Source organism: Lepidochelys kempii, chromosome 3 (genome assembly GCF_965140265.1).
Source record: "Lepidochelys kempii isolate rLepKem1 chromosome 3, rLepKem1.hap2, whole genome shotgun sequence".
NCBI lineage: Eukaryota > Metazoa > Chordata > Testudines > Cheloniidae > Lepidochelys > Lepidochelys kempii.
The window spans coordinates 156570433-156583034 of NC_133258.1; the positions used below are offsets into that span (position 1 = coordinate 156570433).

The 12602-nt window shown below is 45.2% G+C and overlaps 1 protein-coding gene across 5 annotated transcripts in view; it reads right to left on the reverse strand.

The window, feature by feature from the left end:
• The window catches only part of XDH (xanthine dehydrogenase), a 77404-nt gene extending 65209 nt beyond the window's left edge, over window positions 1–12195 (reverse strand). The window contains exons 1-4 of one of the 5 annotated variants that reach the window (XM_073338670.1): window positions 12141–12195; window positions 11157–11456; window positions 10222–10318; window positions 2132–2189 (exon numbers count right to left, since the gene is read on the reverse strand). In XM_073338670.1, coding sequence (XP_073194771.1) covers window positions 2132–2189; window positions 10222–10275 — 112 coding nt within the window. In that variant the 5' untranslated portion in view covers window positions 10276–10318; window positions 11157–11456; window positions 12141–12195. Of the gene's footprint in view, window positions 1–2131; window positions 2190–10221; window positions 10414–11156; window positions 11832–12140 lie in introns of those variants that run through there. The other 4 variants (XM_073338673.1, XM_073338674.1, XM_073338672.1 and 1 more) reach the window with 4 other exon arrangements.
• Between the last annotated feature and the right edge of the window lie 407 nt (window positions 12196–12602).

The window sequence follows — 12602 nt, forward strand, 5'->3', positions numbered from 1 at the left end:
CTTTTGAGTAGTCTCATTGAGGTTGTCTACTCCATAAATCCATCACCATCAGTTTATTGCACATACAGAAAGATGAATATACATGAGCAAATACGTCACACGTACAAAGAAAAGTACATGAGTGCATGCAGGAAAATAAAGGAGTTCTTATTTCCTGGGGATGTATTACCTTTTCTTGGGGACCTCTCTTGCAAAGGGGCAGCCATAGCCAAGGGAAGTCCCCAGTAGCATGGTTCTAATGGAGCCCAAAGGAAGGAGGTGCTGGGAGCTGGAACCAGTAGAGAGGCACAGGGGGATCTACCAGGTGCATCGGCTGGCCCCATGAGCTCATCTACAGGGGTGGAGAGCATCTCCTATATCTCACAACAAGATGATACGGGAGGAAACTACCAGACTATTCTAGTGGTGATTTTCTCCTTCCAATCAGTTCTTGCTCAGGTTGAATTTCACCCTGCGTATATTGGATCCTCCTAGTAGTCTTAACTCAGGGCGCAGTCCCATAAGCCCTTTGTACACTGAAATCCCTTTGACCTCAACAAGAGTTTTTTGCACAGAGAGAACATGTAGCATCAAACCCAGGAAAAATGCCCACTGAACCCCAGAAACATATTAGGGCTTTTCATATCATCCACAAATCATCTGCGTTTATCTGAGGAATGTCAGAAGACAAACTTTTGCAAGCTTCTAGGATGAGAGGTGCTGTGTCAAAATCATATATTATTATTTATAATTATTTATCATTGTTTACAGTGAACTTGATCGGGCACTGCAGAGGAAGACAGAACTGATTTTCAAGGAGAAACCGCCTTTGTTTGCAGTAAATATATGGCCATGCTGAGATAATCAATTTAGGCTTGCTCCTCCACTGTTGAAGTCCATGGCAAATTGACTTCAATGAGAGCAGGCTTGGGCCCTTTCATACTAATGTCATTGAGGTTCCCACTGGAATTGACATGAAACTGATTATCTCTGCACAACCATGTGTCCACTATAGCAGAACACAGCTTGTTCATGGAAATCCATCAAGGCATAATCTAAGGGTTTTCTCTTCCAATGTCACATCGGTTTTATCAGGATGTGGGTGAAAAGCTTCCCAAGGAGCCAGAATTCACCATGCAGATTTTCCATAAACTCTGGATTTGTAAGAAAACAACAGAACCAGGAGCTTTCCCTACAGAATATGATCATCCCAAACATTAAATTATTTGAATTACACATTAACAAGCTCAAACACCTAGGACCAAATGACAGGTTTCAGAGTAACAGCCGTGTTAGTCTGTATTCGCAAAAAGAAAAGGAGTACTTGTGGCACCTTAGAGACTATTGTCTCATATTCTCTGTGTATATATAAAGTCTGCTGCAGTTTCCACGGTATGCATCCGATGAAGTGAGCTGTAGCTCACGAAAGCTCATGCTCAAATAAATTGGTTAGTCTCTAAGGTGCCACAAGTACTCCTTTTCTTTTTAGGACCAAATGGTGACTCTTCATGAACAGCAGTGCATGGAGATAGAGAGAGGACACAGCAGCCTTCTTCCCCACTCCTTTGTGCACCCATGCTGCATCCAGACAGAACGCTGCTGTTAGCGCTCCCTGAGCACAAGCGGGCGAGTGCCCCACACCCAAAAACGAACATGGCTAAAGTCCTCCTTCCTCCTCCAAACCCTGTGCACCCACCAGAACATGGCAGCAAGACTGGGGTAAGTACGAACTACACCTTTGTAAAGGGACATAGGGTCTAAGTTGGGAATCTCTTTGCATCGATGGTTTTCATGTATTGAAACAGAAATGGAAACAGCCTTAATTTGTCAGCGAGGAAATTGCTACGCAGTTTATATGTGACTAGAAATGAACTGTTCTCTCAATTTTATGGGCTCTTTTTTGTTCAATTCTCTCTCCCCGTCATATCTTGAATCACTAGCAACTATCGGAGGCCTCCCTTCCAAGTACTAGCTAGATTTGATGCTGCTTAACTTTGATGAGCTGATGAACTCACCGTCCAAAATAATACCAATCTGCATACGGCTCTCACCCCCAAACACGTTGTCTGGTTAGGTTTGATAGCAACAGCTAACAACGGCAAAATGCCATAACCATTTGAAACCATATACAGTTCTTCCTGACATTGGATACATTTTCGCCGTAGGTAGGTCAGTAAAGTTGTTTCTGGGTCCACATTTTTTTCCAACACCTGAAAGAAGAGAAAAGTATTGTAAAACATATAATCAAGATTTATATATCTAAAGAGACAGACATACAGACTCTGAAGATGAACTTCAGTCCTGGTGCGACTCCGTTCACATCAACAGCATTATACCAATGAACTTTATCCCTTTCCCCACTGCCTGTCACTTTTAAAATCTGCTTATATAGCACAATAGAGGTCAGGAAAGTGAAGCATCCCAGAAACAGGGTTAGCAGCAGATTAAGGCCTCGTTTATACTACACAGTTTTGTCAAAAAAAGGCAGCTTTTGTCAAGAAAACTAGTGGAGGTGAACACACTGATTTAACTCTCCTCTCTCTCAAAATAAAACCACTTCAATGAGAGGCACAGAGCTTTTTGCAACAGAGGGCTTGGCTACACTTGTGAGTTACAGTGCAATAAAGGAGCCCCGGGTGCACTAGCTCACTACCAGGCCACACTGGCAAGGCACGTAGAGCGCTCTGACTCCGCAGCTACAGCGCTGCTGGGTACTCCACCTCAGCAAGTGGAATAACATTTGCTGCACCCCCGCTGGAGCGCAGCAGCGCCAGTGTGAACGAGGTGTTGCATTACTGCGCTCTGATTGACCTCCAGAAATGTCCCATAATCCCCTTAAGTCAAGTGGCCACTCTTGTCATTGTTTTGAACTCGCTGTAGGAATGCAGATATGCCCTTTCAAAGCTCCGTTTCTGACAGCTGGCTGCTTATCTGCTCTGGGACAAAGGAACCATTACTGAGGAATGCTGCTTGCTTTGAGTGAGTGAGAGAGAGAGAGGGGTGCGGGGTGGGGGGAGGTGGGAGGGAAGGGAGGCCTGCTGCTGTCTGAACTTACAAGACAGCAAGCTGACACACTCTCAGCCTCCCAAAAACCCACTCCCACCCCACCCCCCCGCATTTGAAAAGCACGTTGCAACCACTTGCATGCTGGGATAGCTATCATAATGCATTGGTCTTTGTGGCCACACCAGTGCGCTTCCAGCTGAGAGAGTAAACACTCGGCAGAGTTTTCCCTGCTGCGGTCCCTGAAGGCTAGTTTAACTCCCAGCGCTCTACAACTGCAAGTGAAGCCATGCCCATAGTTACAATGACGCAATGTCAGTGTAAACACTGCATTCTTTACATCGCCGTAACTGGGCTCTGGGAGATATCCTGCAATGCCCACCATGACTTCTCTGCTCACTGTTCTGAACTCCATGGCCCTGCCGCCAGCTACGCAGACACGTGCCCCACCCCTTTCAAAGCCCCAGGAAGTTTTGAAATTGCTCAGCACAGAGAGCTCACATAGCTACTGCCTAGCTGAGCATGCTGGCTCCCTGGCAGCAAACACACTCCTGCCTGGACTACATGGGAGGGGGTGGATCTCCTGGGTTTGTGGGCAGAGGAAGCTGTGGGAGAACTCGGAGGTAATCACAGATTCAAAACATTAACATGGAATCCTGCTCTCCCCGGCAGCAGGCAGACAGGGTGGGCTGATGCTGGGGGTGGGAGGAGAGACTGCTGTGCTGTGTAGAGCCAGGGAGGGAGGCGGGGGCTGATGTCGGGGTGTCCCCCTCACCCTGCCGGTGTACTGGTCTCCACTGAGCTGGGGTGGGAGTTCAGGGGAGCGCCTGTCTGTGCACCAGCTTCTGCCTCACTCGCCCAACATGCACACTGTCTCTCTCACACACACACACTCCCTCAACAAACACACACACTTATGTGGGCTTCTTGTGTTAGTGTTCAGTAACGTCCGTTTGGTCATATTACTGAGTGCTACTTTAAGAAGTGATTTAAACTGTGTCACTTTTCGGGTACACACAGCAATCATTACAAGGTTCATAGCACGGTGCAAACAAACAATGTCAGGCTCAGCACACTACAGCAACACACTTTACTGTGGTTCCATGTTAATGTGCTCCTTCAAGACATCCCTCGGCCAAATAGCCCCCCATTGAGCTCCTCTTATAGACTTGTGTTCATAACACAAAGCACAAAACCAAACAGCAGTGCAGGATCCATCGTTTCTGACAGAGACGGCTCGGTTGCAGGTTGAAAAGTGGCTGGCAACCTAAAAGGATGCCCATGGAACAATGGGATTGAGAAACCATCATGTGACCTTGCCCTTGCTCCCATGAGGCATTGAAATCCCTTTCCAAAACACCCTCTGGCCAGTTGCACAGTGGGATTGCTACCCACGGTGCACTGCTCTCTGTGTCAACACAAGAGCTGCTACTGTGGACTGCTCTGCTGACACAAGAAGCATAGTGTGGACATACAGCAGCAGTTTAATTACAGCGGTAGCTGTATATCGATGTAACTTAAGTAGACTTAACTTCGTAATGTAGACATAGACTAAGGAGGGACAAAGCACTTGGCATCTTGGAGTTTAGTCCATTATCTCTCCTGCAGAAGCCCTGATCCAAACACCATGTTCTAATAGGTTTGGTCGTATGTAAACAAATTCTGTTAGTGATGTGAGACCCTCAAGAAGTTCAGAGGTTTGGTTCATATGAGCAAAGAACTATTAAGTGATCCAAAGTTCAGGATTGCCTGGATCAGGATTTTGGTTCATGCCCATCTCTAATACTGAGTTAACTAATACTCACTTAAACCTAAATGCTGACCTTAGAAAGTTATTTATTACAGTAAAATGTTTAATTCTTGCTAGATGTTATTTATTAAGGTAACAAGCTATTTAATTCTTGTTGGATCTGGAGATACAACCTAAGATTCAGCACTGATTCTGACTTGACATGAAGCTTATCTGGCACCTTTTTTAAATGTTTTATTAATAGTTGTGACATTAATACCCATCTCGAACCTGGAAATGGCTGGTTTTGGTGTGGCGGAATCTTAATCTGCGCAATTTCAGTCAACTCAGTCTTGATTGTTGGTAATGTTGTTTACTGTTACCTATTTTATTAGATTTAAAACTCGGGTTTACTTGAACCTTCCCCTTGTGGTCAGAAATCAAAGTTTTGTATTTGTTTTCTTCTGGCCTGCCGGGTTTGTTTTGCTCCGTCAGTATTAACAGAGTACTAAGGCACATTTCCAGTAAAATTGCGTAATAGGATGTGTTAATGTGTTCTTGACTCTTACAATGTAGGAGTCCTAAGTACAGTCGTTACAGTTTACTTAAGATAATCTCTCTCAGTTTTGAAAGTCTGATTGAAGCAAAGAGCACTTTTATAACCTTTCCTCCCTCCCCAAGATAAGATAATTTATCACCCTCTGTACTTTGAGCTTTTTTTCTCATAAGACCTACATTTTTATAATTGGCTGATTAAAGTGCTACTGCAAAATGTAGCTGGGAAGTGGTTACATATACAGCTCATAAAACAGATAATTTGCCAGGCAAATGGACTCTGGCACTCCTCATTATTCAAATCTTTACAAATATAATATTTTCAAGTGACTGGCATCACAGAGGTATTTGCAGCATTCCTTTGGAAGTATATTAAGCGTGGGGATTACCATCAGAGGTGAAAGTAAGCCAGTACGGCATACCGGTAAGGAAGTGGCTGCCGGTACACAGCCAACTGTACTGGCAGGGCTGCTGATGAGGGCGGAGGGGAGGTCAAAAGGGGCAGCTGCCCTGGGACCCAGGGCTCCCGGCAGCAGTGGGAGCCTCTGGCCCTTTAAATCACCACCAGAGCCCCAGGACTCCCAGCCACCACCGCCACTACCCCAGGGCTCCGGCAGCAATTTAAAGGGCCTGAGGCTCTGGCAGTGATTTAAAGGGCCAGGGGCTCCCAGCCACCGCTACTGCCCCAGCACCCAAAGCCCCGAGCCCTTTAAATCGCCCCCTGAGCCCCAGGCGGCCTGGGCCGGGCAGCACTAAAGGGCTGGCTGGGGGAGTCTGGTCCCAGCCCCGCCCCTTCTGCCAGAGGCCCTGCTCCTTCTGGGGGCCCAGAGTCTCCCCCCACTTTGCCCAAGACCCTGGCCGCCCTTTGTACCCGGTAAGTCCGTTAAGTTACTTTCACCCCTGATTATCATACGTATCTCAGTAATGTTGGCTACTTTCAAGGACAAAGTTGCAAACTTTGTAATGGCATTAGTGTGAAGGTACACATGAGCCTGGTTTGTGCAGGTGATCTGGGAAAGTAGAGAAACATACTTGCGAAGTCAGATTTTCGTTAACATGCTGCTGAGCCTTTCGGGTTATGCTGGGACCAAATTTAAACAGTAAGATGCACAAAATTGGTTCATATTGTAACATACTCATTCGATCATTTTTAAAAGCCTACGGTAGTGCAAAATTAAGTTGTAATCACATAAAAGTCCAGAATTTCAGAGTTCAGGTTCCCACAGCTAATCAGGCCTCTCAAGCCTATTTTGTCACACAATGCTAGTTATAATAGCTGGATGTATACGCCAACATACCTGGCTCTGAATTTCCTGACTTTTGTGGGATTCTAATTCTAGAGTCTTCACTACAACAATCTCAAGGAAGGGGCTGGCTTCTTACGACCTTGATTTGTTTTTTTAAATAAGCATTCAATCAAAAAGGCACCTACATTCCAGCATGCTCTGTCCCACACTCCCACTAAGCAATTGCTGAAACTGACGGGTGAAATTCACCCCCTTCTCCCCCGCCACACACACACACACACCCACACCCCCAAGTAAACAGGCTGCAAGTCTTTGTGTGAGAACTGCTCTGGTGAGTAGGGGCATAGAATCCCCTCTCCCAACCTGAGGGCAGTATTCATGGCTGCATTGCATCCCCCTGCATGGCTGCCACTCTCTCCTCCCATGGCTAATGGCTTCCATTCCACCTGCAGTAAATGGTACCTCATTATGTGTTTATTTCAGTAACGAGAAGCAGTTCCCTACTTCAGATCCTTCTGAGAATTACTATTTTCAAATCACACTATCGTCAAGCACAGCAAAATTCACATCCCTGTTTGTGGTCTATGTACATGCCCGGCCTGGCCCTTTCAAGCAAAGCTCTTTTTGAGCTATCCAGACATAAAAAATAAGCCACTGGCCAATTTTCTTCATGCTTCAATAAACCCCAAATGGCCAAATAGGTTTTCTTGAGATTTTCCTAAAAATATGCAATTGTGGACCAAGAATAAACACAAGAAGTCTCATCACCAAATGGCCATTACTTGGGAAGTTGTAAATGGCTGAAAATATGGGCTTAGGCCCTGATTCAGCAAAGCCTTAAGATACCAGTTATTCAACAAAGCACTGAAGCATGTGTGTAAGTTCCACAAAAGTTAAATCATTGCCAAGTTGGCGCCTTGGAATGGAAGCGGCTCCTTATCATTGGAGCAAATACATAACGTGCTGGGCACCCTCACCACACCTCCTTTTCAAGTCAAGAGACCAGATTCACCTCTTACTCCTATCGTTGTAAAGCAGCACGAACACCATTGTAGTAAATGGCGTTGCCTGCATGTAAAACTTGCAGGAGGAATATTGGGCCTACTGGGAGTTTTGGGTGCTCAGTGCCACTCGGAATCAAGCCCAGGGCTTGAATAAGACCACACACCTGTGTAAGTCAGGAGTGACTTCACTGCATTCAATAGAGTCCCCTGGGGTAAAACTACTGTGCGATCAGAACAAGGCCCCACTTGTTGGCCCTGCCTTATGACACTGCTGTGAACACTGTTAATCTATCTAACTACATGATTTATTATTTATTATTGTTTATTATTTATTATTGTTATTTTTTGTCCTCCCTCGGGTCTTCCTCCAACTGTTCGTTAGGCTCATTTGTATCATCTCTAATTGACTTTTAAATTCTTTGGGTGGAAATAATGTCTATTTATGTGTTGCTCAGTGTGTAGCATTATAGGACCCCAATTCATTCTGTCTGTCCGCTTAGGTACTCGACCCTTCAAATACGATCTGAGTACCTCACACTTCTATTCCTGCACAGTGCAAAATGAAATAATCCCCATTGATTTCAGGATCGACCCCTTACAATTACAGTTCCAATAGGCAATGGAAGAGGAGTGCCACCAACCAAGTTCTCTGCTGACTCGGTCCTTCTGCTGTGTTAGGTCTTGACACTTGCATAAGCAGCCTCAAGCTCAGCCCCTATTTCCAACCAGAGAACTAAAGAATGGTGTCTGCCAGAACACTCTACACCAAACCTCTGCTCTCCTCAGACGTTGGGTAGGCTCAGATCCAAACGTCATGGCTCAGCACACTCTTTGTAAGAGGTACAGACCAGAGCTCTTGACTTCAAACATCCCTGAAATCTCAGGAAAGTTTGGATCCAAATCCAGATTGGGAATCAAACTCACAACTCAGTCCCATCTCTAGCTGGAATAGGGTCATATCCTGCCCTCATGCACAGCAGATGGCCAAGCTGATTAACTCCACACCGCACAGCCTTGTTTGGTGAAAACTGGGATGGTAGGAATCCTGCTCCCAGAATGCAGAACAGCAGCACAGTCACTATGGCAGCCTCTGAACCAAGAAACCATACACCATGTTCTCTCCTCGGGAAAGAAAGGCCAGTGAATCGGTGTACTGATTCTCTGGCCCAGCCCCAACTCCTGCTCTACTCTTGAGCAGCATGCAAGGAATCTCCATAGATCTGTGCTCCACAATGCACAGGGAGTGCACACCTGGACATGACTTCCCACCATGCTCGTCTCTGGGCAGTAGAACTGCACTGGTCTCATGGTATCAACGGCCATAAAAATAGGGGCAGGGTTTGCCCCACATTGAACACGGACATAGGTAAATTCTATTGAGAGTGCAGTAGAGTGGCAGTCCTGACTGGTTTCAGTGCCTTGCAGGATGCAGACCACAATCCTGGTTAGCGTTAAACCTCTTCAGAGTGAGGGGATGCTGTGAAAAACGGAATTCACTGTTCAAAGGCTTCCACTGTGTGCAGGAATCACACCACCCACCTTTGAAAGGTGTTCCAAAACTTCCTCTCTACTGACACCTCAATCTGGGACTGTTCGTAAGATTTGTCATCTAAAAAGAATGGCTCAGGTGTGGGAACCTCTCTCATATTCTCTGCAGTGAAGACCAATGCAAAGAATTCATTTAGTTTTCTCTGCAACAGCCTTGTACTCCTTGAGTGCTGCTTTTAGCACCTTGACCATCCAGTGGCCCTACTGATTGGAAAGCTTCCTGCTTTTGATGTACTTAAAACATTTTTGCTATTAGTTTTTGTGTGTTTTGCTAGTTTGCTTTACAAATAGGTTTGTTTGTTTGTGGCCAACCTAATTATATGTTTACATTTGACTTGCCAGAGTTTATGCTTCTTTCTATTTTCCTCAGTAGGATTTGACTTCCAATTTTTAAAGGATGTATTTTGCTTCTAACCATCTCTTTTACTTTGCTGTTTAGCCATCGTGGCATTTTTTGTTCTCTTACTGGTTTTTTATACAATTAGTTTGAGTCTCTATTATATTGTTCTTTTTTAATTTCCATTTAATAGTGTCTTCATTTTTGTGTAGTTTCCGTATTTGAAGTTAAATGTTACTGTGGTAGGTGGGTTTCACTGGAATCACCGCCGCACCTCCCCTCCCCGCCCGGATGTTAAATTTAATTATATGGTTGCTATTACCAAGCAGTTCAGCTATGTTTACTTTTTGGACCAGATCCTGTAATCCATTTAGGAATAAATCTAGAATTGTCTCTCCCCTTGTTGGTTCCAGGATCAGCTGCTCCAAGAAGCAGTCATTAATGGCATATAGAAATTTTATCTCTGCACCCTGTCCTGAGGTGACATGTACCCAGTCAATATGGGGATAGTTGAAACCCCCCCATTATTACTGGGTTTTCTGTTTTTGTAGCTGCTGTAATCTCCCTGAGCATTTCACAGTCACAGTCACCGTCCTGGGCAGGTGGTCAGTAATATAGCCCTACTGCTATACTTTTATTATTCAAGCATGAAATTTCTATCCACAGAGCTATTACGATACATCCCAACCTTCAAAGGTCGTTGTTACTGCTACTGCTGCTCTGTTAGAAAACTTCAGTGGAAGAGAATATGATAAAGTGACTGATTAACACAGCCAGGATCCAAGAACAAAGAGAATAAAAAGTTGGAATCTCTCTTACCTTTTGGCCGTTCACAAAGAAAATCAGCTGATCAGTTGTCCTTTCTGAAGCCATCCTGTGCACTGCCCAAATTCACTCTAGAGATCACAGAGCAGGCCTACACACCATAAGAAAGTAAGCACTACTGGCATCAAGACACGCAACGTGTGTCAGACTTAGGAATGTTTGACCGTATTTCCACCCCCAAGTTATATAAGAATTGATCTGGAGGTGTGCCAGCTGCAAGTGGCTAGTGCTTCTGCAGCAGTAATGATAGAACAGGAGAAGTTGAAAGAACAAAGTGACCTGCCCCCCTGATATAGCACTAGATTAATTTGAGAAGTTATTTAATTGCATTTCCATTCTGAAAGACACGGCCGAGCCTGATGCACCCAAAAATCTGGCTCTATTAGAGCTTACAGAATTAACAGCATTTTGCTTTTGAGCTCCACGTAGTTTTTCCAACTGTTTATCACTGCACTGAACCAAGAACACTTGTGATTTTTTTATACTTGCCCTTTCCAACAACAACCAGCCTCAGCATCAATAACTTTATAAGATACTTTCCTGTCAAAACAGTGAGGACTTCCTCTCTTAATTTTCACCTGATATACAGAGATCAGTAAGCAGAGTCACTGTGAGATTATTTCGTCATTTTTCTGCTTACGATTTGTAACACTCCAGTGCTTTCCACATGAAAGGAAATAAACATTTAAAAAAACACACACACACACACACTCTGCATGCTTCTAAAGGACTACAGATAACTAGGTCCTTATGCCCAATCCAGCAGTGCATTTAAGCACCTGTGACTTTAAGCATGTAAGTAGCCACAAAGAGGGCAATGGGGCAACTCACATGCTTAAAATCACAAGTGTTTAAACGTTTTGAGGGATCAAGAGCTCGGCATAATGTTCTCATTTGGGCTCCGAGTGCTTAGTTTGTTGTATCCTTACCTCATGTAGATCTGGCATGTGGCATGACAGCAAACGACAAGGAAACGGTCAATTCTCTGGGAACGAATTTGTGTTCCCGTTTCTTGATTTTGCTTTTTCCCCAGTTTCTCTGTTATGCAACTTTCAATTCTCCTGGGCTTTAATCCTGGCTTCTCACTGGCTGTTCCAGAGCATTCCACAAAGCCCTCCACCAAGGCATGGCAAACTTGTGCTGCTGTGCATTTCTTTACCTAATGCATCATCATCTTAATTTCTGGATCCATGCGAATTACTCTGTAGGTGCCAACACAGTTCCAAAAACTGAAGAACAGAAAAATGGTCACAGTGTAGTGACTAATCTTATTTGCTCTCCTCCGCTTTCTGTAACTTTTCCTTTCTTCGGTTCCTTTCTTTATAGGCAGTCACTTCCAAGCACCAGTTTTACTGGTATTAACTGCCTTTAGCTTTTTTAAAATACCTGGGAAAGAGCCACCTTTAGCTCTGTTTTCCAAACTGCTCTGACCAGCTCAAGCAATTTTAAAACTGAAACCAAGAAACTAAAACCAACTGCCACACCCAGAAGCAGCCTCATTTTGATTACTCTCTGCCAGACTATCAGGGCAGCCACCAGCAGTGCATGTATTATTTTACGAGCACTTGTTTGTTTGTTTTCTGCACTCTACCTCCCTGGCTACACAGTAGGAAAGTTTAGGACAATATGTGTCAGCAATGGGTTCAGCATTGACTCAGCAGCACCAGTGGTGAGCTGGAGCCGGTTCGCACTGGTTTGCTGGAACCGGTTGTTAAAGTTAGAAGCCCTTTTCGAACCGGTTGTCCCACGAGGGTTCTAAAAGGGCTTCTAAATTTAACCACTGGCCAAAAGGGCCGCCATAGGCGCTGTCTCCGTGGGTGCTCCGGGGCTGGAGCACCCACAGGGAAAATTTGGTGGGTGCAGAGCACCCAGCGGCAGCTCCCCGCCCCATCCTGCGCCCGGCCCCAGCTCACCTCCGCTCTGCCTCTGCGTCCTCCCCTGAACGCGCCGCCCCGCTATCCTTCTCCGCCCCCCCACAGGCTTCCCGCTAATCAGCTGTTTGCCTGGTGTTGCCGGCACCCAGTGCCGAGAGGCTGAACAACAGCTTGAGTGGTTCGTTACCCGGTGTGCTACACCCAATAATCACAACGGGGTGGAGAAGCAGAAAAGTTTATTTGCAGCTGCAAAAAGGTACAGGGAGAATAAAATCTCAAATCCTGCACACAGAGCAGGAAGTTACACAGGCTTTTATACATCCTTTTTCCCAGCATACTTATCCAATAGCAAGCTGCCCCAAGTATTCATATAGCCAGCCAATCCAGTTCCCAGCTAGTTCCCTGATTCTCTGTATCATTTGTTAAACTATACATAAAGCTGCTTTATTCAGCATTGTTCTTCCATATCTGCCCTGTGTGGCCTTGCTTAATTTCAGGCAG